Here is a 26,085-nt window from a genome sequence, read left to right as displayed (position 1 = left end):
TACCTGTAGCATTTTCCCTGGCTGGAATCCTGCAATTATCACAGTAGCCTGAGATCCAAGAAGGCAGGGCAGGAGCATCGTGTCCCCTTCCCAGCAGGTGCAAGGGAGGCTGGGGGGTGAGGCACAAGCCCGTGGGAGGGTGAGGAGCAGGAGGGATGCATGGTGAGCCTCTGTTGACTGCTTGCTGCCTCAGCTGGAAGGTCAGGACCCAATGTCTATTACAGGTTAAATTACAGAAGTATTTCAGATTTTGGATTTTTTTCAGATTTTGGAATTCGAAAATCTGAAATCCAAAAGGCTCCAATGAGCATTTCCTTTGAATCTGGCCTTCGAACATCATGTCGGCACTCAAACAGTTTTGGATTTTGAAGCATTTCAGATTTTGGATTTTCGGATGAGGGATGCTGTATTATCTTCTGAATGAGGCCACTCCTTCAGGAAAGGCCAGAGCTTGGGGACGTGGAGCTGCAGACCAAAGAGGTGATTTCTGTAGTGGCTTTCAGTGCAGAAGGGCCTACAAAGTGGTTTAAAGCAAGCCACAAACTAGGAAACCCAATATTTAGCTAATGGAACTCTGATAAAACCTGCTCAAGATGTCTGTCTCTACTAATTCAGATGGAGCCAAGCCAAAGCATCATTATTATTTTAAAAAGGCACCAATCCCTCTGCAAAAGCACTGAATTATATCATGATACAATCATCAATTGTACCATGCATCACCATCAGCGGCGGTCTTTTAGGGATATGAAGAAGGGGTTTTCACAATACATCGCATGACACACCATCTTCCAAATCTCTAAACATTTCTCTCCACAGCCCAGTCCTCTCCATAGTTGTCCAAATCCCTCCCTCTTTTCTCTTGTTGTCTCCAAAACTCAAAACCATGCTCTGACTTTCTATATCCCGCCCTCCCCTTCTTGGACCACCTGGGAAGCCCCCCGCTTCCCCAGGGTGTCCCCTCCTCCCCTTCTGGGATCAGTCATCTTTCCTCAAATGGACCAGTTCGGCCTCTCTTAGTTTCTCCAACTCTGCATCTCAACCTTTCTCCCTTCACTACACAATAATGTCCAGGAGGCAAAGAGCCCACAAACCTGGGAACCTCCCTTTCCAGAAGGGAGGAGAGAGGTGACTACAAATATTTGGTTATGATTTTCTTCCCTGCCACGCCTGTTTTCATGGGCAGTGCTGAGCCCCAGTCCTGGCAGAGCTCAGAACCAGGCTCTCATGAGCTGGGGCAAGTGGGGCCTAGGGAGCCTCTGGGTTGAGGACCTTGCACCCCACTCTGCAGCTGCCCTGCTGATTTGGCTCATGCAACCTCTCCTCCCGGGCTCAAGCGATCCTTCTACATCGGTCTCCCGAGTAGCTGGGATTTGGGCTACCACGTTTGGCTAATTTTTGTATCTTTTAGTACAGATGGGGTTTCACCTGTAGCCCAGGCTGGTCTCGAACTCCTGGGCTCTAGTGATCTACCCTCCTCGGCCTCCCAAAGTGCTGGGATTACAGATGTGAGCCACTGCACCCGGCCTTGTGCCAGCTTTTAAATATCAACAAGGACAGATTAGAGAACAGTGGAAGAGGGTGAGCAGCATGATGAAGTGATACAGAAATAATTTCACATGAAGAACTGGGCATGCTTGGCCTTTTTTTTTTTTTTTTTTTTTTAAGCCATTCTGGGTTGGGTGCTGAGGCTCACACCTGTAAGCCTGTAATCCCAGCACTTTGGGAGGCCGAGGTGGGTGGATCACCGGAAGTCAGGAGTTCAAGACCAGCCTGGCCAAAATGGTGAAACCCCGTCTCTACTAAAAATACAAAAAATTAGCTGCAATTGGTGGCATGTGCCTGTAATTCCAGCTACTCGGGCAGCTGAGGCAGGAGAATCGCTTGAACCTGGGAGGCGGAGGTTGCAGTGAGCTGATATCATGCCATTGCACTCCAGCCTGGGCAACAAGAGTGAAACTCTGCCTCAAAAAAAAAAAAAAAAAAAAAAAAGAAAGAAAGAAAGAAAAAAGAAAAGAAAATATATCTATGCACCAGAGCTCAACACTAGGTTAGGAGCATTTCTGAGATTTGGAGCTATTCAACTATGGAAGTTCCTGGCACATACATCAGGTATTCACAATACCCTTTCTCAGGTGTTTGGTCACTGCTAGTGAGCCTGCCTGGATCAGTGTTTCCCAAATGGCAGTCATTTGCATCTTTGCATTTTTGGGGGGGGGGTTGTGGGGGTATATCCCATACCAGATTTTTAAAAAATTGACATTAAAAATACATGTATAAAATGTGTAAAGTGCACTAATCTAAAGTGCACTGGATGTATTTTTTATTGATGTACATACTTTTGTTATCCATCACCCAGGTCAAAATACAGAATCAGCACCACAGAGGGTTCCCTCCTCCTCCTTCCCAGCCAATAATCTTCTCCTCCTACCTAACCAACTGTTCTTACTTCAATCACTGTCAACTAGTATTTTACATTCTTGAACTGCATATAAAGTGTCTCAAGTTTTACTTAACACTTTTCTTGAAAAACACTTGTTTTTTGCCACTTTTTATTTGACCTAAGAAGTAACATTAATGAAACAATGATTTGACGTGATAGGCATTTCCCTCCTAATGAGCACTAAAACACTTAACTATTTGAAAAAAGAAGTTTCTCCGTGTACCAACTAATATATTCTCGTCGGCCGCCGTTGGTACACGGACCACATTTTGTTTCTCAAAGCAATCCGATGATTTCTGAGGTCTTTTGCAGCTTGAACACGGAACGACTGTGGTGATCGAGTAGCCAAAAGTTCACGGAATGCACTGTCACAATTGTGATTCCGCCATAGCGCCGTGCATCCATCCAACACTTGTTTAATACCTATATTTAATACCTAATACCTTAGACTGTCCTAGGCTGTGGACGCAGAAGACTCAACCCCACTTCCTGAGTTGAAGTGGGGGAAATAGAGGAGTAAATCATTTCACGATGTGTGGTTAAATGCTACAGCTCAGGTAACCACGAGCACACAGAGAAAGGGCAGTTTCTAGAAACAGGGCGGAGAGGAGACCGTGAGTGGGCATTTCCCAGAGCAGTCTCTGCCAGCCACCCTGCTGTGATCACTTTGCCACAGAGCAGCCCCGGCGGTCAACCTCAGCCTCCCTGCGCAACCTGAGCGCCCCGCCCAGGTGCCTTACTATTGGTCTCGTGGAGCGGGATGGGCAGCTCTGCCGTGCAATCCCAGCTCGCAGCCCTTGCTCCGCGTGTACTCACGGGAGGACTCGCAGACGTTACTGCCCTCTTGCGTGCCCCGGCCACCCCCGGGCAGCTTGTAGCCGGTGCGCGGGGTGGCTGGGGCTAGGTGCAGAGCTGTCGCGGAGCCGGAGCAGCAGCGGTGAAGCCCCTCGGCTCGGCCGAGACCGCCGTGCCCATCGCTCGCCTCGGTTGCCGCCGCTTTAGCCGCAGCCGCTGCTGCCGCCGCCGGGGGAGAGGCAGCCTATTGTCTTTCTCCGCGGCGAAGGTGAGGAGCTGTCTCGGCTGGGCCCGCGGGGGAGCCCCGGGAGCCGCACGGTGAGAGCGCAACTTAGTTGGCGGAGTTGGGGGAAGTTTTGTGATTTGAGGAGGGGTCGGGGTGCGGAGCGCGGCCCGTCCCCTGCGGCCGCTCGGTGGGGCGGGCCCCAGAGGAGGGTCGGGGGCTGCGCGGGGCTTCAGGGGCGGGCGGAACGGATGGGTAGCCGGGCGGCGCGGGGACCCCAGCTTTGCGGACCCCTCCTCCCTGCGCATCACCCTTCTCCCGCATTGTCTGCTTGGGGCTCGGCGCGCCTCCCACTCCGCAGCCCAACTTGGGGGCCGTCGCCGCTTTCCGGATGGGGGGCGCGCCCGGCCGCGGATGGCCCCGAACCCTTGCCCCGGGTCCCCGGGTTGGCGCCGCTGGGGCGGACTCAGTCCTCTCCTGGGGCGGGCGGCCGCGGTGTGGAGTCCGCGCCGCGAACAAGTGCTGCGGGCGCGAGGGAGCGGCTCCCCGGGGCCGACGCGGACGGTAAACCTGTCCGGCGGCGCCCGCCTGCTGGGGCCTCTCCGCTGTTTCTCGCGGGCGCGGCCCGGCTGAAACTGCGACCGTCGGAGGCGAGCGGCCCTCTGGGACCCGTGCAGCCGGTCCACCTTGCAGCTATACTTTGAGACTAAACAATTTTTTTTTTTTTTTTTTTTTTTGCAAAGGCAAACCGGTATGTGAAGTTGAAAAAAGCAAAAACCCTCAAATTTTCCTTCTTTCTTTCTTTTTTTTTTTAAATCAAGAAAGGGGGTAGATAGGTTTGTTTTGTTTTGGAAATAGTTTTTATAGCAGAGTGATACCGTCACATTTAATGATCCTACTGTGAATTCAAGAATTCACGATGAAAGTTGGATTGAGCGGTATTTTGGTGTTCATTCTTTGCTGATACTCATTAATGAAGTTAGTTGGAGAGTTTATTGCTTCAGTACAGTAAAAACCAGTGTGCCTTTTTTTTTGTTACTACTCCCCCCTCCCCGCGTTGTTTTATTTTTCGAAGAAGCAATTTATTCAGTTTTTCTAAGCCACGGGATTGCCCAGATGAGGACAAACGGTGCAGTTCTTGAAAGGTCATTGTTGGCAAGTTTGTGAGGGAGCTAAGATGAGTTGAGATAAACCAGTGTTACTGTTCTTGTATTCTGTCGTGGACTCTTGGGGATTTGCAGGCTGCATTAAGTACAAGTCTGGTCCAGTTTTGGGTGCACGTATTCCACTGAATTTGGTTCGTGTGGCTTATTATATGAACATGATTCTGTTTCACTTCCCCAGATGGAACTAGCTTAAATGTCTATCATTTATAGTGACAAATGATCAAAATGGCTAGAGTGTCATTTATTAACTTCAGTTGTATTCCTTTACCTTACCTTCTGCTAAATGAAAAAGAAAAATTAGACAAATACTGTGTGCGTCAGTTTGCTCTGAGTGATTTCTCGTGCTAAGTGAGTCCTGTGGAGAAGCGTTCCTGGGCTTTTCTGGTTTCGTGGGCCTTGTGTTATAAAACCAATTTTCTTCACCTGATGAAGCTAAAGACAAATTTTCTTCAGGCACAGGCATTGCCCTTTTAAACTACAGAGCCACTTGTAGGATTCACAATACTCACTCAATGGCTTCCCTTCCTGGCAGTGTGGTTTTGTGTGTGTGTGTGATTGTGGGGAAGGAGGTTGACAGAGGTTGGAAGGGATTGTCAGGGAGGGACATCATGTAAGCAAGTACTAACAACATAACGTGACGAGGGCACCAGTTGCTTTCCTTCTGTGGGCGGTGATGGCATGTTATACTGTAGGTACTATTGTTGTAGGATTTCCCACAGTTCGTTTGCCTTGACTAAATGGTAACTGCACACATACTATACTATAAATGGACTCCTCCTCTAGTCCTTTAACTCCTTGAGGGCTGTGATAGACCTTATTTAACTTTGTACCCTCTTTGCCAGTGGTCTTAACATAGTGCAGGCACGGTATGTGTTTGAATTGGGTAAATTACTTTTACTGCCTAGTGGTAGCTGGTGTACACAGGAGAGGGCCACCAACTCTGGGGACTTGTCCAAAATGACAGTTCCCTTGCAGATCTCTGATGAAATTTACTTTAAAAGGATTTCTAACCTTTTTTTTAATCTGTCGGTTATTTTTTGAAAAGAAGTGGGGCTTAACTAGTGCTCTAAGGATTTTAACAAGAGATTCCGATTTAGAAATCTGTCCCCCCTTTTGGTGAAATTATTATTTTTTTAGAGTCGGAATCTTCACTGTTGCCCAATTGTCTCCCGGGGTCCCAAGCCGTCCTCCCACCTCAGCCTCCCACAGTATTGGAATTACAGACGTAAGCCACCCCACCCAGCTGGCGAAATTATTAAAATTGTAGTGAAAACTCTGCCTCCATTGTGAAATTGGAAAAAAATTAGAAATTTTAGAAGAAAGTACGCCCTTTGGAGCTAGGTAGAGTTCAGATCCCCACATTTCCATTGAGTAGTTGCATAGCCTCTCAGAGCTTCAGCTTCCTACTCCTTAAGGGTTAGTAACATGCTTTGCAGTGTTGTTAGGAATCAGTGAAACTGTGTGAGATACTTAACTGCAGTATCTAACATGGAGTAGGTAGCTATTTCCTGGTAGCTGTAATGATAATAATTTTGATACGTTTTTACATGACTTAAGCATTCTGAAAAGTCTGATGCTTCTGAGTATGGAGGCTTAGCTATTTCTTTCATAAAGAAGGGGCCCTGAGACTTGTGAGTCTTATCCAAATGCATTTCTTCACAGGTGTCAGATGAACTGAAGGATAATGGAAACAATAGCAAATTTATCTTCTCAGTCACCTGTGAGTCTTCCTTTGCGAGTGGGACTTGCAGAGTACTTGGTAGGGTAGAGCTCTTTGTGACTATGCTATTTAGGAAATGGTGAGAGATGGATTGTTTTCAGTACATCAGTCATAAGAGGATATGAGTTAGTTCCAACTTTCCTTATTTTACCTTAGTCTTGACAAATAACAAGTATGGATTATGTCTGTATTTCTGAGACTTGTTTAGGGTAGAACTGGACTGGGTGTTAACAGTGTTAGTTCAGTAGAGACATGAGCAAATCACTCACTTCCCCTTCAAGATAACACTTTCAAGGTGCCACCATTTGCAGAAGAAAGCAGTGATTTAAAGCAGCTATACTAGCACAGTTTAGAATACTTACACTACCTGATGGAGTAGATACATTCTAGAAATATTTACCTGTAGTGGGAGTTGAACAGTGAGAACACACGGACACAGGGAGGGGGGAACATGACACACTGGGGCCTGTTGGGGGTTGGGGGGCTAGGGGAGGGATAGCATTAGGAGACATACCTAGTGTAGATGACGAGTTGATGGGTGCAGCAAACCACCATGGCACGTGTGTACCTATGCAACAAACCTGCACGTTCTGCACATATACCCCAGAACTTAAAGTATAATAATAAGAAAGAAAAATAAATATTTACCTGTTAAGGACATTTCTGTGTATTTTATTCCATCTTTCCAATAGTTTTCTTATGAAGAGATTATAGTAAACCTTTGAACTTAACAGATTGAGGGTAAACCTTTAAAAAATATGTTTGGTCACACTTACAGATTGAGGGTAAAAACATTCCTGACAAAGCTAGGCGAAGACACTTGGACTTTTTTTTTTTTTTTTGAGACGGAGTCTCGCTCTGTCACCCAGGCTGGAGTGCAGTAGCACGATCTTGGCTCACTGCAACCTCTGCTTCCCCGGTTGAAGCGAATCTTCTGCCTCTCCCGAGTAGCTGGGACTACAGGCACACGCCACCATGCCTGACTAATTTTTGTATTTTTAGTAGAGATGGGGTTTCACCATATTGACCAGGCTGGTCTTGAACTCCTGACCTCGTGATCCACCCGCCTCAGCCTCCTAAAGTGCTGGGATTACAGGCATGAGCCACTGCACCCGGCCGAAACTTGGACTTTTGATGTTTCCTTCTGTTAAAGTTAACATCTAGCACTTGAATAGACTTGGTTATTACTGATGGGGACAGGCATCCATTTGGAAGTAGCTTCCCTCTCTCTCTCTTTCCCAGGTTAGGCTGTCTTACTGCTGTAAATGGGGAGAGAAGAGAAAGCCGTGGGTGGAAGAAAGTGTTTCATGGCCTGGTGCGGTGGCTCATGCCTGTAATCCCAGCACTTTGGGAGGCCGAGGCGAGTGGATCACTTGAGTTCAGGAGTTCAAGACCAGCCTGGCCAACATGGTGAAACCCCGTTTCTACTAAAAACAGAAAAATTAGCTGGGCATGGTGGCGGGCACCTGTAATCCCAGCTACTTGGGAGGCTGAGGCAGGAGAATCACTTGAACCCAGGAGATGGAGGTTGCAGTGAGCCGAGATTGCACCACTTCACTCCAGCCTGGTCGACAGAGCGAGACCTTGTCTCAAAAAAAAAAAAAAAAAAAAAAAAGGGTCCCACTCAGTTGCCCAGGCTGAAACGCAGTGGCAGGATCACTGCTCACTGCAGCCTTGAACCAAGTGGTTATCCCACCTCAGCCTCCCAGGTAGCTGGGATCACATGCATGCACCGCCATGCCTGGCTAATTTTTTTATTTTTGTAGAGACAGGGTCTCTCTATGTTGCCCAGCCTGGTCTCAAACTCCCGGGATGAAGCAATCCTCCCACCATGGTCTCCCAAAGTGTAGGGCTTAAAGGCATGAGAGCCACCATGCCCAGCCTGCTGGGGTTTTTGATTGACATTGCATTGAAACTGGAAATCAGTTAGGAGGCAACTGACATTTTAATAATGAGCCATGAACATGGTATATCTATTTATTTAGACCTTGTTAGATTTTTCGTCAGTGTTTTGTAGTTTTTAGCAGTTGGATCTTGCTTGTATTTTGTAATCTTACACATTTATTTCATGTTTGTGGTACTGTTGTGAATGATACTTCTCAATTTCCAGTTGGTGATTGCTAGTATATAGGAAGATGATTTTATGTTATATGCTGACCTTGGATTCTACAACCTTGCTAAACTCATTTTTAGTACTAGGAGCTTTTTTGTAGATTTTTGGAATTTTGTGCATAGACAGTAATGTCACTGGCAAATAAGGGCAGTTTAATTTCTTTGTTTTCACTTTGTATACTTTTATTTCCTTTTTTATTTTTGAGACGGAGTTTCTCTCTTGTTGCCCAGGCTGGAGTGCAATGGCGTGATCTAGGCTCGCTGCAACCTCTGCCTCCTGGGTTCAAGCGATTCTCGTGCTTCAGCCTCCCCAGTAATTGGCATTACAGGCGCCCGCCACCACGCCTGGCTAATTTTTGTATTTTTAGTAGAAATAGGGTTTCACCATGTTGGCCAGGATGGTCTCAAACTCCTGACCTCAGGTGATCTCCCCGCCTCGGCCTCCCAAGATGCTGGGATTATAGGTGTGAGCCACCGCTTCCGGCCTAAGAGGACACAGTTTCTTTGGCTTATTAAGAGGTATTTGGTTAGTGTTAGACCGGGGGTTGGTACATTAGAGCTTGCTGACTGGATGTACCATGCTGCCTCTTTTTATAAATGAAGTTTTATTGGAACACGGCCACACCCATTCATTTACATATTGTTTAACAGAGACCATATGACCTACAGACCCTAAAATATTTACCACTTTGCGCTTCGCAGGCATTTTGCTGGCTACTGCTGTGGACACCAATTTTAATTTAGGTAGATAAACTTTTTTGTAGCTTCTGAGGTTTTGCATTAATTTGCTCAGGCATATAGGTTGGTGGAAGTGCTTTCCGTTCCTTCTCCCAAACCAATCACACAGCCATATAACTTCATGCCTGAGTTTCTGTGTGGTCCTCTATAGTGAGTGAGTTTTTACATACTTCTTTGCAGCAGCATGAATTTCAAAAATCTCAACGCTTTTGCTCTTGCTAATCTTTGTAAACTTTGCACACCCAGTGCTGGTACATTCTGATGATAGTGTCCACACTGCACTGTATGAAGAAAAGACTGATGATTATTTATATTAAAATGCAGGAAGAGAATTGTAGCGGCAACTTTTGCTTCTCTAATCAGCAGCATCATAAGAGACTTACTATGTGTGGGCAAGGGGGGAGAATGTTAATTTATACATTGAGATAGTTGTATTAAAATTGAGTGACTCTTACTGTGACATAAAGTGAATGTGTCTCTCTTATACAGCAGAAAACTATTAAATTTGTTTTTTCTCAGCAGTATAAAATAAAGTGGAAAATGTGGGAAGAATACAAATCCTTAACTTCTGTGCTTCTGCTTATTTCACACCCCTCAAATTTCTGATTCCTTTCAACTGTAGCTGGCCTTACTACTGAGTGGTGAAATTGCTGAACATACTTAAAACTACATCATTTAAGACTTTGAATTTTGACATCTCCTCCTCTTCACAGTCTTTCAAATACTAGGCAACCTGTAGGGTTCCGCTGTGTCTGTCATGTATTGTCCCTGTGTTACATGAAAGCAGCCCCAGTGAACTTGTGAATTTGCTGAGTCATTTCACTGGCTACTGGGTGAGGAAGAAGTAGGATTTTCTCTCTTAAAATTCCTTGGTGAAATCATTGGGTGGGCATGGTGTGTTTCTTTAATTTTCCTTTTGGTCAAAAATCTGACAAAGCAAAGACTTTCAGTTGTTCTTGGTCTTTCAATAGGTTTAGTTTTTAAGTGTGTTTACTCTGACCAAAAACTGCCTTCCTGTAATATGCTCCTTCCTTTAGAACACAGTTCTTAAGTAGAGTTTGTTTGTTTAAATGTATAAAAATAAGTTAATGCATTATATGCAGCGAGGTTTTGCATCAGAACCCTGAGTTCTCAATGTGGCAGGTTTAAGTGTCTAGAACACCTTTTACCTGTTTTTTCTATTACTTGCTTTTTTATTTTTGGGGTAAATGAGATCTTTCTCAGGGAGGCCTTCCCTCAGCACCATGTTTAAAAGGGCATCTCCCTCATTTGCTATTCCTTCTTCTGTTTTATTTTGCTATATGGAATTTGCTACTATGTGAAAACTATTTTAATGTTTTATTTACCTGTGTTACCCCTAGAATAATATCTATGAAGGTAGGGATTTTTATCTGTTCCTTCTGTGCCTACAGAGTGTTGAGGAGTATGGTGTCTGGCACGTTGTAGGTGCACAGTGACAGCTGAATTAATAACATCAGGGAGAGTTTGTAGGATGGGGCTCAAGGTGTAGGGCAAGTCAGTTTTTAGATTTGAGGTTATTAGCAGGAGACGATGTGGGGGGAAAACGCATGTTTTAATGTCAGACTGGGTTTGAATCTGGTCTCTCCAACTTACCCTTTGACCTTGGTGTTAAATAATTTAACCTTTGAAAGATCAACTTTGTCACTAGTGAAACGGGAAATAGTATCTTTTTAATGGGGATTAAATGTAATATCAAATATAATGCTCTGTCAATGTTAGTTTTGTCTTTCCCCTTGTGTGCCAGCATTGTGGAAGTCTGAAAGCAACCTGAATTTACCAGTCTGTTTCTGGAGCCTTCTGGGGTCATTACTTTGATTACTTTTGACAGATACATTCTTTTCAGCAGCCTGCATTGCCAGCATAACAATGACCTGTCCCTTTGACCAGTGTGGGGGACAGACACTTTGTCATCCCTCTTTAATCCGTGTATCAGAACAACTCTTACGAGTTCTGGTTTTGAAACATGTTTAGAGGAGTTTATAATTCCGAACAGTTCAGATGACATCAGCCCTTTCTTAGAGTCCTCTGAGTTTGCTCAGCTTCCTCATTCCAGTGTGGCGGGAACCCTTCAGTTAAATTGATGTTTGTGGTCTTTACACATAGTCATCCTAAGTTTCTTGCGAATCATGAGAGATCAGAGGGCTACTAAGTCACTGGTTTGTCTCTGTAGATTTCTCTAATCCAAGCTTGTCCAACCGCGGCCTGCAGGCTGCATGCAGCCTGTGAAGGGTTTGAATGTGGCCCAATACAAATTCGTAAACGTTCTTAAAACATTGGCCAGGCACGGTGGCTCACACCTGTAATCCCAGCACTTTGGGAGGCCGAGGTGGGTGGATCACCTGAGGTCAGGAGTTTGAGACCAGCCTGGCCAACATGGTGAAACCCCGTCTCTACTAAAAATACGAAAATTAGCTGGGCATGGTGGCACGCGCCTATCATCTCAGCTACTCGGGAGGCTGAGGCAGGAGAATCGCTTGAACCCAGGAGGCAGAAGTTGCAGTGAGCCAAGATGGTGCCACTGCACTCCAGCCTGGGTGACAGAGTGAGGCTCCATCTCACAACAAACAAAAAATTATGAGATTTTCTTTTTTTGCAATTTTCTTAAAGCTTAGCAGCTATTATTAGTGTTAGTGTATTTTATGTGTGGCGCAAGACAATTCTTCTTCCAGCGTGGCCCAGGGAAGCCAGAAGATTGGATCCCGCTCCTTTAAGTTTTATGGATTAACAAGGGGTTAATTCCTGTATCAGTTTCACTGATGTTTCTTCTGCTTGATGCAGGAACACTTGACAAGTTAGTTAAGGTAGATTGGTCCATAAATTTATAGGTTCTTTCATTCCCATGTCCTAGGCAAGTCTGAGCAGGACCTGGAAAGCTGATTAAAAGGCCAGTGAGCACAGTGAGCTTAATTGTAAATTAAATGGATATTTAATACATTAAGAAGGCACTCAAGCCTTTCAATCTTTCATTTTCATCCATGCTTGCTATTTGAATCTGATGGGCTTGAAATTGACCTTGTTGTTCTTGTAAAAATGTTGGTTATTGCTGCCTTTCTCAAGCTTGGTTTTCAGTGTGGATTTCTGCAGATAATTTTTGCACCTAAAAGTACAAAGTCATTAAGTGAAGGCCGTCAGGAAGGAAAGAGTGCCCTGAGCCAGGAGGTCTGTTACAGCACATGGGGTGGACAAGAAAATGAATGGACATGGGCATGGAGGTGGTTCAGTCAGTGTGGGAAGGCCACCTGCTTGTCAGCTTTCTACTGCGTTGTCCAGCAGAACACGTTGAAGCTTGGGGCCTGCAACTCGTGTAGAGATGATTGCATTTAGGAGGCTGAGGTAGATTTTTTCCCTCTTAAGTGTGTGCTCACTGCTTTTTGGCGAAGCCTTGACCCGAGACATACACAGCTTGATCTGTGAGGATTTTAACATCGAGATGGTTCTATTATTTGAGTTAGGCATGGCTAGGCTACCAAGGCATTGCATTTCGGTCCGAACATTTGGTCATTTCAATTTATTGTTAGTGAGGTTTTTGCGATTTGTTAGAACACAGAGTTTGGGATTTTGTCTGTTTTTTGCATGTGTGAATGACACTTGATATTGTTGTTTATATTGCTGGTTAGTATGTGCCTTCATTTACCTATTGTGAGTAAGAAACTTCCTCAGATCAAATTATAGTGAAGTCGCTTGGTTCTGTTTCTCTGACTCTTAAGAGGATGAGATCACTTTATACACAAACTCAAGCTGTTTGGTAAAGGACCTACCATTCTGAGCATTCATAGCCTAGATGAAGTCCTGGTCCAATCACCAAGTTAAACTTTTAAAAAACATGCTGTTCTTAATGTTCAGGAATTCAACCCTGGAAGCCTTCTCTAAATCTTAATGAGAGTTTTATGAGAATTCATTTAGTGAAAATATGTATCAGGGAATCCAGCTATTAACTTTGAGGAGGGTGATGCCTTTTAGTGGTTAGAGAGGCAAGCTGTAGCCTCCCTTCTCAGAGAAGGGGAATTGAGGAAGAGAGTTCTAGTGGTCCCTTGCAATCCTCCCCTCACTTTCCAGGTTCCCTAGTAAGACTGGAAGAAGTCCCTGAGCAAACAGCATTTTGTGAGTTTGAGGGACTGTGTAAAAATGTAAGTGAACATACAATGGTTTTGCTTTGATAACTGTTTTAAATATCCTGTTGGTTGTTGAAACTTCTGTGACAGTGAAGCCTTTTTTGTCTTTATTTTTCAATCGGAAGATCTTTCTTCCCCACTTGAAAAGATTGAGTCTGGGGTCAATCCCTGACCCCGCTTCCTTCCTAAATGTCTTAGTGTATAGCATACAGCTGGGCATATGGTAATCTCAGGCAGGGGATTGTACTCATAGAGCTATGCTTGACACCTAGGACTTTAGGTGGCTTATGTATTTTTGATGACAACTTTTAATTTTATTCTCATTTATTCCATTTCTGTTTCAGTGTCCTGGGTCATGAAACTTAATCCACAACAAGCTCCCTTATATGCGAGTAAATCATGCGATTTCTTTTCATTTTGTATTTATTTGTTCTGTTTACTTGTTGTAATAAGCCACACTCTCACATGATAGATCCTCAAGGAAAATTTTAACCATATGTGCATGAATATATTGGTGTAAGACACTTCAGAAATTGAGTTTGATTTAGTAAGTACTAAATGGCTAATCTGTGCATGGAACTGAAAACAAATAATACCTGTAAGACTTGAGAGTTAATTTAGTCAGGGCGATAGTATGCACGTATGAAACAAATTGTCCTGCCAAACAGTACTGTAGCTTCTTATTTTTTACCTGCAGTGCATTCCTGTAAAAGTAGTGTAGAGATCCTCCTACTGCCACTGTGATTTACCTTACGTTGCCACTAGGTGGCACTATGTCATTGGCAAGAGTGCTGTTTTCTTTAGGACTCTGGGTGAAAGCTGATATATCATCTCCCTGAAGTGAGGGACTTTGAAGATAAAATTGATAAATGATTGAATCAAGGCTGGAAAAGGTAGGCTGTAGGCAACTATTCTTTATTATTGTAAGAGTGAATTAATTGAATTTGGGTGGTGAAAAGTACCCGTTTGATGAGAAGCCAGTTTAGGGTTGTGGATGGTTAGAGCTGTGAGAGGCCAGTAGATGCTGGGTTGCTATGCTCTGGAGAGGGTGAGAAAATATATTTGTAATAGGACTTGATTCCAGCCTTCAAGAATATGGATCATTTATTTGGACAGAACGTCCCCAGAATTAGTTGAAGACAAAAGGCAAATGGTCAGGAATGGGAGGCAGTGAACATGGTGTTGGATGAATAGTGGGGGGATGGTCAGTGGAAACTCTGGCCCACCCAAGTTTGTGTCAGGTAATAATGGGAGATCAGCCTGAAAAGGTGGATAAAGCTCAATTGTGAAGGAAGACAAAGGTGTGAGGATTTTGTTTTGTGACCACCGAGGAGCCATTGATGGTGTTTATTTTAAGGATGCTTTTCCTTTTATGCATTTGTACATAAAAACATAAATGTACTTAACCATTCTGTATTAATAATAGTCATTTACCTTTCCAACATAAAATGTTCATGTAACTTCTGCATAGCTGATTTTTACGTTAAATGTAACATGTAAAGAAATATATGTGTGTTTTTAGAAGACGTCTTATGTGCTCATTTTCTTTCTAGATTACTTGGAGATAATTTATGTTTACCAGTGGTTTTGCATGTGAACTGAGTACCTTGGGTTTTTTATTATTATTATTATTATTTAGAAAACGGGTCTCGCACTGTCATCCTTGTTGGAGTGCAGTGGAGCGATCATAGCTCGCTGCAGCCTTGAAGTCCTGGGCTCTAAGCAGTCCTGCTTCAGCCTCCTGAGTAACTGGGAGTACAGGCGCATGCCACCATGCCGAGCTAAATTCTCCCTTTTAAAGTGTGTGATTCTTTGGTTTTTCGTGTGTATACAGTTTCGTAATTGCCATTGTCTGACCAGAACATTTTCATCACCCCCCAAAAAAAGTGCCATATCCATTAGCAGTCACTCACCATTCCCTGCTCCTCTCAGCCTGTGGCAGCCACTTGTACACTTCCTGTCTTTATTGATATACCTATTCTGGAAAGTTCATATATATATATGATATATATATGATGTATATATGATGTATGTATGATGTATGTATGATGTATGTATGATGTATGTATGATGTATGTGGTATATATATCATATATCATATCATATATATGATATATGATATATAATTTTGCAAATATATATGATATATATCATATATATCTGATATATATGATATATATGAAAAATATATATATCATATATGATATATAATTTTATATATTTATATAGATAAATTTATATATATAAATATATATAATTATATATACATAAAAGTGCATGTATATATAAAATCATGCAATACATGGCCTTTTGTGACTGGCTTAATTTAGGATAGTGTTTTCAAGATTCACTCATGTTAGAACATGGATCAGTACCTTGTTCTTTTTATTAATGAATGACAGTCCAATGACTGGTTACATCACATTTTACTTATCCATTCACCAGTTGATGGGCAGTTGAGTTGTTTCCACTTTTGGTCTATTATGCATAATGCTGCTGTGAACAGCAAGTTCTGGTGAAGACATATGTTTTCATTTCTCTTGGGTATATACCTAAGAGTAGAATTGCTTGGGTGTATGATAACTGTGTTTAACATTTTGAGAAATTTCCACAGTGGCTGCACCATTTTACATTCCTACCAGCAGTGTATAAGGACTTGAGTGTTTCCATGTGCTTGCCAACACATGTTATCTGACTTTCTGATCTATAGCCACCCTAATGGGCGTGAAGTGATACCTCATTGTGGTTTTGATTGCATTTCCCAAATGGCAAATGATTTTGAGCATCTTTTTCTGTGCTTATTGGCCGTTTTTCTGTATCTTTGGAGAAATGCCTATTCACATCCTTTGCCTGTTTTTAAATTGGGTTGTCTTATTGAATTGTAAGGGTTCTTTGTATATTCTGACTACAGGTCCCTTATCAGATACATGATTTGCAAAAATTATCTCTCATTCTGTGGGTTGTCATTTCACTTCCTTGATGCTATCCTTTCAAGCAAAATTTTCAGTTTTGATAATGTTCTGTTGTTGATTTTTTTTGACATCATATCTAAGAACAATTCTTTGCCTAACCCAGAGTCACAGAGATTTACTCCTATGTTTTCTTCTAGAAATTTTATAGGTTTAGCTCTTACATTTAGGTATGTAATGTGAGAGTTCATTTTTGTGTATTTTGTAAGGGAAGAGTCCAACTTTTTTCTTTTGCATGTGGATCTCTAGATGTTCCAGAAGCATTTGTTGAAAAGACTATTCTTTCCCCAATTGAATTGTCTTGGGCATCGTTGTTGAAATTGATCATAAATGTGAGGAATTTTTTCTGGATGCTGAATTTGATTCCTTTCATTTAGGTTGTCTTTGATTTCTTTCAACAGTGTTTTGTAGTGTTCATTGTATAAACTTGGTACTTTCTTGAAATTTGTTGCTTATGATTTTATTCATTTTGATGCGATTGTTAATTTTGTTATCTTAATTGTTCAGTTTTTGATTGTTCATTGATTATATATAGAAATACTATTGATTTTTGCATACCGGTCTCTGAAACTGTAGCCTTGTTTCAGAGGTCAATTATAGACTATAATCTGGCTTGTTTGTTTGGCAACAGCTCTTAAGTGGATGCCTTAGGATTTTCTATGTACAGGATGAAGTAGTTGGAGATCGTTTTCTTCCTTTCCAATCTGGATGCCTTTTATTTCTTTTTCTTGCCTAATCACCCTGAGAAGCATCTCTGGTACAACATTGAATAGAAGTGGTGAGCGCAAACATCCTTGTCTTGCTACTGATCTTAAAGAGAAAGCATCCAAGCTTTCACCATTAAGTATGATGTTGTCAGGTGTGGGTTTTTCACAGGTACCTTTTGTTAGATGAGGACGTTGCCTTCTATTCCTACTTTGACCATTTTTATGATGAAAACGTGTTGGATTTTGTCAGGTGATTGAAGATGCTACACTGCTGGCTTAGAACATGGAGGAAGGAGCCCGTGAGCCACAGAATGCAGCTCTAGAAGCTGGAAATAGCAAAAGAACACTTTCTCCACATAGAGACTCTAGAAGGAACACAGCCCTGCTGGCACTTTGATTTTTAAACAAGTGAAAGTCATTTTGGACTTTTGACTTCCAGAAATGATAATATGATAATAAATTTGTGTTGTCTTAAGCCACTGAGTTTGTGATAATTTGTTGTTAACAGCAATAGGAAACTAATAGAGTAGTAGTTTGGGGAAATTAGTGATAAAGGATAATTGGGAAGGAGAGGATAAATGTAGTTAGGTCAGTTTGAGTTCTCTGTATGTTTCACTGTGTGTGTTTTGTAACATTTTAGTTTTTCCTAAAACCGAAGGATTAATTGACCTTCAAAAGGCAGCTACTTTTTGATTTTAGTCCGTAACCTTTTATCAAATCAATATTTTCCCCAAATAGGGTTGACAAGAAGCATTCTAAATTATCTCCTAATAAGTTGTTTTGACTTCAGATATTGAAATTGCAGGCCCATCTCCCACCCATCTCTGTTTTCTCACCTTTTTTGTACGTTTTATAATAAGCCTTACATTGAAGTGTATGTGTCTGTCTGTCCCTCCCTCCTTCCCCCCACCCCCTCCCTCTCCTTCCCCACTCTGTGTGTGTGTGTGTGTGTGTGTGTGTGCGTTTGTGTGTGTGTGTAATTACAAAGAAGTTGTAAAGGCCTTTTAAAGTAGTTATGATGTGGTTTCCCCTCCTTTTAAAAAATAAAATATGTTAAGCATAAGTATTAACATCTTAGAGGGCAGGTAGGTGGAGACTTTGACTTTCTACTTTATTTTTGAATCGCTTAAATGTTTACAGTGAGCGTGTTATTTTTATGGTACATAGTAATTTTTGATGAAAACATTTTGAAGGCTGAAAAGACTGTCCTGTCTTTTCAAAATAAACCCATCTTTTTGTGCTAATTAACGCTGGAGGCCAGCCAAAGCTTTATAATAAAATATTGCATTCAGAATACCTATGAAAGTGGCTAGTTGAAGACTATAATTTGCTTTGAAACGTAGCTTGAAATGGAAATACATTTCTAATAATGAAAGGTGTTGCTTTAGTAATAAATGAAAATAAAATATCCCATTATTATCCCTTCATAGAAAACAAATACAACCCTAAATGACATTTTAATTAACCAGTGATTTTCCTCTAAAGCTGAGATTTGTTTTTTTAATATGTAGGTAGGATTGGCAAATAGCGTACAGAAATCTGGACATCCTTTGAAGATAATTGTTGGGGTGGAATGGGGGCATAGAGTACTGTTTTATTGTGTTCATTTTTATTAATGAAACTGAATTTAGACCAAGCAGTGATTTCAAAGTGGAAGATGGAACAGGATGTTTAGTAGGTTTTGTATACTGTTTTTGTAAAAGGCTTTGGTGCAGAACCTTTCATAAAATGAAATATTTTTTCAGCATGTCTGTTACTTACTTTTAGAATTCAGAGCAAGGGTTCTTGTTTGAAGAACTACAAACCTTTATTGACTCCAGATTTGACTCAGCTCTTTTATATTTTCTTTCTCACTGATAAGGGAAGGTACTTTATAAAGTAGATTTGTCATTAAAAAAGAAAAAAAGACTACATTTACCTGGTCAGAAGTTCTTTTGGGTTTAAAGAAAAAGATTGCAGCCCAGGTTGCAACAAATGGTCTGACAGTTATAATATGTTCCATCTTTCTTTCTTTCTTTCTTTCTTTTTTTTGTTTTGAGACAGAGTCTCACTCTTTTGTCCAGGCTGAAGTGCAGTGGCACAATCACAGCTTAGTGCAGCCTTGACCTCCCAGGCTCCAGTGATCCTTCTACCTCAGCCTCACAAGTAGCGCTCACCATCATGGTGGCTAATTTTTTTTTTTTTTTGGAGAGACGGTGTCTCCCTGTGTTTCCCAGGCTGGTCTCGAACTCCTGGGCTAAGTGATCCTTCTGTCTCCACAAAGTGTTGGGATTACAGGTGTGAGCCACCATGCCTAGCTTCAACAAAAGTTGAACTATGTACTGTAGCCACCCTCAACAATGATAAACTTTTGGCAAATCTTATTTCATTTATACTCCACTTTGGATTATTTTGAAGCAGATTCCGGACAGATCACTTCATCTGTAAATATTTCTGTTTGTATCTCTTGAAAGTAAAGACTCTTTTAACCACGGATGAGTGTCTTGATCAAATCAACATGGCTTGTTCATGTCGATACCATTTGCTCAGAGGGGAAAGATTAAGGGAAAAATGGGGTTGGATTTCAAATGCCAGGACCTGTCTACTGGGTTTGTGATTTGTTGTTCTCTAAAGTTGTAGCTCTTAAAACAACGGAGTGAGTTTGGCCTATTCATTAACTTTTCCTCTTTAGACAGTTCAAATGTTTATTGAGTTCTTCTACAAGCCAGGCCCTGCCTTCTTCTTGCTTACCAAGAAGCATTTTTATGCGGTTTCTCTAATGTTTGGGTGAACGGTACCTCACTAAGTTGTTTTTCACACACATGCGTGCTCGTTCCTGAAGAGTCCTGTCCAGGTGCTCTGCCCGCTTTTCCTTTCAGGCTTCTGTATCAGCTGCTGTTTCCCTATAGAATGTGCCCTGACCTCCACCCCTTAACCCTACCCAATTTGTCTTTACATGTCTGACCATCCATGAAGGCTCTTCTGGGTCGTATTCAGTTCATGTTGATATTTCCCCTTCCTCCCCTCTTTAGTCCTTACTATTTTTGCTTTGGTCATGTTTTCTTACGCTGTATTCTGTAAGCCTGTTCAATTTTTTTATGGTGGCAGGGGAAAATATTTTATAATTATGCTTTGTGCTTTTTATCTTCCACTCAATAAATGCTTGGTAAATATTTGTTTTATTGAGTATATGACACTAGTCTAGCTATATTGTGCTTGAACAAAAATCTTAACTGCCTTGTAAGTTAACTGCTAAGAATTTGTCAAAAGTGCAGAGATAACATCAAGAGCTTGTCATGGATAGTACAAAAAGGTCTCTAAGGGCTTGATGGAAGTCTGTAAATTGACTTCCTATGAAAGAGAGTGTAAGAAGTGAAAAAAAGCAAAACAGAGTAGATGTTTTACTCTGTTTGCCAAGGGATTTGTACTATTTTTTTTCCTGTTTTATAAATTTGTCCTAATCTTAAATAATGAAGGGAAAAGAGCACTCTTTTTCAACCTCAAGGAATCCTTTTTATACTTCTTTTCTATGAAGCCATGTTATGAAAGATTGTTATACCAACTTAAGTATAGTTTTTCCATCTTCAGTAACAGACGTGATTGCCATCTAGTTACTGGTTCTGATCACCCCAAAATGCAAAGCAGCTTGTTCTAATAACTTATGCAGGCCTATTGGGAGCTAGTATATGGCTTTGAGTCCTTTTGAAGTATTTAACATAATTTGGCAATTCCATTACTCCTTTTATGGACTTCTTGGCATCTGTGAACTCTTGGTAGGGAATCACTGTTTTAGAATGAAAAATATCTCCCAGGAAGTAAATTAGCCGGTAAACAAATGAAACTTCATTTTTTATGTGACTTGTAGAGCCTAAATTATTACTCTTTCTGCATAAGTGGCTGCTTTCTAGGCTGCTTTTAGCGAGATTGTTAGAAACAAATGATCGGTGCTGTGAGGAAGAAGCAGCACTCAGGCAAAAAAGTTTTCTCAGCAAGACAATTTGCTTCTGCAAGTATGCTGCTTGCATTAGTCATGATTGCAAGAGCACACCAAACGGGGTGGAGCAGGGGTTCTTATCCCTAACACAGTCCCAACCTCTGTGTCATTCCAACATGGGCTGGGGTAGGACTGCACAATCTTAGCTGACTCAGTTGGATATTGTGAATATTTTCTCTAATAAGAAAGGGAGGGGGAATGTGAGTTACAGATTGGGACTGGTAGGAAGAGTTGTTTACAAGGCAGGTTACTAAGCAGGTAACTAAGCTGGCAAGTAGGGTCGAGAAGGTACAGGGAAATTGTTCTTAGGAACAAAGAACAAGGAAGTTGAACAAGTTAAACCTTTGAAGAGGAACTTACTGTACCTAACAATTCCCCCCTCTTAATTTTTGTAATTCTTCCTCTTCAAACTTTTTTAGCATGTCTTTGCTTTGCTGTTCTGCTTGGTTTTCTAGAAGGAAAAGCTTATCTGAATAGGGTGGAGGAGAGTTAGGAGAGGTTTTGGTAAGTTCTGTGTCTATGAGTCTTTGCAGTAGTCCACGAATGTATGGTATGATACAGCATCCAACAAGAATAAGCACACTTATAACGATTGCAAGAGAAGTAAATATTGAGGACGTTAAGTCTTTCCATTTTCCAGACCATTTCTCCATTAAACTTGTAAAGGGATCATTTATGCCAGAATTGCTTGCTAACTCATTGGATAAGGAGGTTAGGCCCTGCAAAGCTTTTGTTACTGTTCCGTCAGGGGCTGTGTTATTAGGAATAAAAGTACATCATTGGACTCCAATCATGACACAGACACCACCTTTTTCTGCTAGCATCGTATCTAGGGCTATCCTGTTTTCCCAGACTATTTGGTTAGTGGGACCTAATTGGTCGGCTGTTCCCTTAATAGCATGTCTTGTGTAGTTAACAAACCTTTGTTGGTTGTAATAAATGTAGTTTATCCAATCTACATTTTTGTTTACAGTTGACCACCAAAACAGCACAGATTCAAATCCTGCAGCTGTTTGATTTCGGGCCTTAAATTTATCTGGTACTCCTCGTGGAACTCCAATAGCACCTATATAAATGTGGGAGTCAAAGGACCCATGAAGGGCACTTCTTCTCTTATGATTTTCTCTTCTATTATGTTAATGGAATGCTAGGGTGAAAGGGATGGCCAGTTGGACTAGAGCACAAGTACTACTCCAGTTACTTGGCGGAGTGTCCAGTAAGGGTCCACCACAATACCACCATACGTATGCTCGAGGATGAACAAGGGCAGACTGACTGGTAAGCTCTTGGGAGCGTTTAAGTTCACCACATCCCTTTAGGTCTCCATGAAATGCCAAGTTTTCCCCTTGTTGTGAGAGACCCGAGGTAAAAATTGGTGTCAGTAGACGGAGGCTGGATGGCTGTCAGGGGCTGACCTGCAGGGTGTTGGACTTTAGGGAATAGCAGAGAGAGAACTTGGCAGGATTCATTACCCCAGGCTGTGGGGTCTTGGAGAAGAGCTACCATACAGCTCATGCCCAGTTGGCTGGAAGACCATCCGAGTGGAAAGGGGACAACCTGGGCCTCTGGCTTACTGTGCACACAAGTGTAACAATTGCTTTTGTTTAGAGTGCGGACAGAATATTTAATCCATTCTAACCAAGCATTCGCATCTTGGTACCCTGTCTCAATTGCTATGGTTGGTTTCAAATTTTTAACTTCTACAGTGGCTACCTTGATTTTATCCTTGGTTGAAGGAAGAACAGCAGTTTCGTTCGGAGAGAGTGTAGAAGGAGGTGGAGGAGGTGAGAAAGTAATGAAACACATTTCAAAGGATTCTATAAGATGTGTCCCTGCTATTTTGGCTCCCATGCCGTATAAGCGACTTAAAGTAGGTTTAGGGTTGGCAGAAGTGGGGATAAGAATAGAAATTTGCACTGGATTACATTGGTTATACTGGCAGTTGGGGGGGCGGGGGATGTTTCCTTTAACAAAGCAAACATGGTTTTAGGGACTTACAACTGCCTGTTGACAAGGTCCAGCCCTGATGTTCAGTTGTCCACATAATATCATTCCAGCTATGGCAGGCCTGTTTCCCTACATTTCTTAAGGAACAAGAGTCGTAATGGGGGAGTCTTTTGTCTGAAAGGGGCAGAGATACTTCTCTGAGGCTGAGAGTTGCTTTTGACTTTGGAGATCTCCACAGGGTATAACAAGGCAAGCATCAAAGGTAATAGTTTGGGGTGAGCTCGACCTAGTTACATTAATAACGAGAGGACTAGCAATAGAAGGGGAAAAGAAATACAGCATAAGAGGATCAAGCCCGTTTTAGCTTTAACTTGGTTGGAGTTGGCCCTGAAATAGCTGTCCATGCTTCTGGAGTGGGTGGTGCTCTTTTGACTCAGGTATGGTGAGTCCATTCTTTTTCGGTGGTGTGGAAGACTGTCTCAGTCATTAGAAACACTGGATAAGGTCCCTCCCAGGTGGGCTTGAGCTTCCCTTCTTTCTAACCTTTGATGAGAATGTGGTCTCTGTCCGGGCTGGTGGTGGTGAACTGGAAATTCAAGGGGTGGTGTATGTGCTAAGAGGCCTTTAGTCCTAAGGAAAGAGAAAGTGGAGGATAGACCAAGTATATAGTTCTTGAGAAACAGATCTTTTGTTTCGAACGAGGAATGTCAGCAGTGGAGTGTAGATAAGGCAACTCATAGAGCATTTCATAAGGAGGTAAGCCGACATCTTTCCTAGGGGCAGTTCGGGATCTTCACAAGCCAATGGGGAGGCATTTAGTCCATGGCAACCGAGTCTCTAGGACTAATTTGGTTAGGTGGTTTTTCGGAGTCTGATTCATTCTTTCTACTCTTCCAGATGAAGGTGGCTGCCAGGGGTTATGGTAGTCCCATGTTATATCTAGTACTTGGGCTAGTTTCTTAACGACATGTACAGTGAAATGAGTCCCATTGTCTAAATCAACATTTTCTATTAATCCAAACCTGGGTATAATATTTTCAACTAATGCCTTGAGTACATTACTAGCAGTTGCACTTGAAAAGGGAATAGTTTATACCCAATGAGTAAGGTGACCTATCACTAATAAATATTTTAAGTGACCAATTGGGGGCATTTCGGTGTAATCAATTTGGACACTTTGGAACAGCCTTAATCCTGGATTTCTCCCTCCAACAGGTGGTTTTCTGAGGATCTGCTTATTAGTCTTCTTACATACTAGGCAACTATCTGTAACTTGTCTTGCCAAAATATAAATTCCTATATATCTGTAGACCCCGAGGACTGCATCACACATAGCTTGAGGTCCCTAATGAGTCCCGTGATGCAGATGAGAGAGAATTTCCCTCATGAGGGGTTTGGATAACATTTCTCTTTGGTCTGGTGACACCCATTTCCCTTCTGAATTTTCTTTGGCTCCTATTTTTGTTAATTTTTCCTTTTCAGCGAGAGAAAAGATGGGGACTGCAGTCGGGGGAGGAAGGCAAGGGGCTAAGTGAAAAACAGGCATTTTCAGAGGAAATGGCAGTGTGTTTGGCTATTTGATCTGCTAGGTTATTCCTTCCGCTTTGAAAAGAAAGACCTTTCTGATGTCCTGGAACATGGACAATAGCTATTCTGGCAGCTGCAGGTTATCTAATTCTTGGGTGATTAATTCTTTGTGGCCCAGGTCTTGGCCTTTGCTATTAATAAGATCTCGTTCAGTCCAAACTTTTCCAAAGGTGTGAGCTACCCCAAAGGCGTACTTGGAATCAGTATAAATAGTCCCTTCTTGGTTTTGCAAGTGCTTTAAGGCTTGATTTAATGCAAACAATTCACATGTTTGGGCAGACCAATTATTTGGCAGTCTTCTGGACTCTGCTTCTTCAAGTGCCTCCCCATCTACTACTGAGTACCTATTATGCCTTTTTCCTTCAATTACTTGGGAAGAGCCATCTATAAGTCCTGCCCCGTTTTGTAAAGGGTCTCTCTTAAATCAGGCCTAACTTTTGTATGATAATTACATCTAAACACTTATGCTCAGGTCTCTTTAGATTGGGATCTCCAGTCAGGAAACCTCTGGGTTAAGTGAATTATCATTAGTGTTAAATCATCTCTTTCTAACAGGATAGCTTCATACTTTAAAATTCTCAAGTCAGTAAGCCACCTTCCTGGCTTTTAATTTAAGATGGTTCTAACCTGATGGGGCGTGCTTACAGCTAACTTTCCCCCAAAGGTTAGTTTTCTGCTTTCTTTAGTTAACAAGGCGATAGCTGCAATGGATTGAAACATTCAGGCCATCCACAGGTTACTGGATCTAAAACTTTTGATAGGAGATCCATGGGTTGCTGGTGACCTCCGTGTTCTTGGGTAAGGACCCCTAAAGCTAGCCCCTTATTTATGTTAACAGAAAGGTAAAATGGCTTTTCTAGGGAAGGCAAAGCTAAAACAGAGGCAGTTATAAGCAGATGTTTTAGCTCCTCAACCTGGTGGAGTTCTTCAGAAGTCCACAGGAGAGGGTCACGCTTTTCTTGGGTGAGTTTTAGGTAGAGAGGCTTTGTGACTAGGGCATATTAGTCAGTCTATAAGTGGCAATCTCCAGCTATCCCTAGGAATTTTCTGAGTTCTTGTTTAGTCTTAGGCAAAGGTATGGATACAATCCCTTCCACCCTCTCAGGCCCTGTCCTTCGTTTGCCGTTACTTATAAAGTGTCCTAGGTATTTAACTTCAGGCTCTATGAATTGAAGCTTTCTCTTTGAAACCCATAGTCCCTCTCCTTACAAATGGTTAAGGATATGGATGGAGAGAGCAGATACCTTTTCTATAGCCTAACCAGATATTAATAAGTCATCTACGTACTGGAGCAGACATATACATTTTGGGGTATAAACTTGTTCTAACACTTGTTCTAGAATTTGACCAAAGAGATTAGGGGAATCTGTGAAGCCTTGGGGTAGAACTGTCTATCGATACTGTTGCTGTCATCCAGAATGGGGATCTTCCCATTCAAAAGCAAAAATGTCTCAGCTGTCCTCATCCAAGGAACATGCTCAAAAGGCATCTTTTAAACCTATTACTGTAAACCATTGATGTTCATATGGAATTTTACTGAGAATGGTTGAAGGATTAGGGACAACAGGATGGGTA

General features: G+C 42.1%; 1 protein-coding gene across 1 annotated transcript in view; it reads left to right on the top strand.

The window, feature by feature from the left end:
• Positions 1–3,200: 3,200 nt before the first annotated feature.
• The window catches only part of LOC134729057 (A disintegrin and metalloproteinase with thrombospondin motifs 7-like), a 52,167-nt gene continuing 29,282 nt past the window's right edge, over positions 3,201–26,085 (top strand). Inside the window, 2 exon segments of the mRNA XM_063596506.1 lie at positions 3,201–3,248; positions 3,345–3,553. Of these exon segments, the coding sequence (XP_063452576.1) occupies positions 3,201–3,248; positions 3,345–3,553 (257 nt within the window).

Source organism: Pan paniscus, chromosome 16 (assembly GCF_029289425.2).
Source record: "Pan paniscus chromosome 16, NHGRI_mPanPan1-v2.0_pri, whole genome shotgun sequence".
NCBI classification, from domain to species: Eukaryota; Metazoa; Chordata; class Mammalia; order Primates; family Hominidae; genus Pan; species Pan paniscus.
Note: the sequence above shows the minus strand (reverse complement) of the source record. Positions and strands in the feature narration are given on the sequence as shown.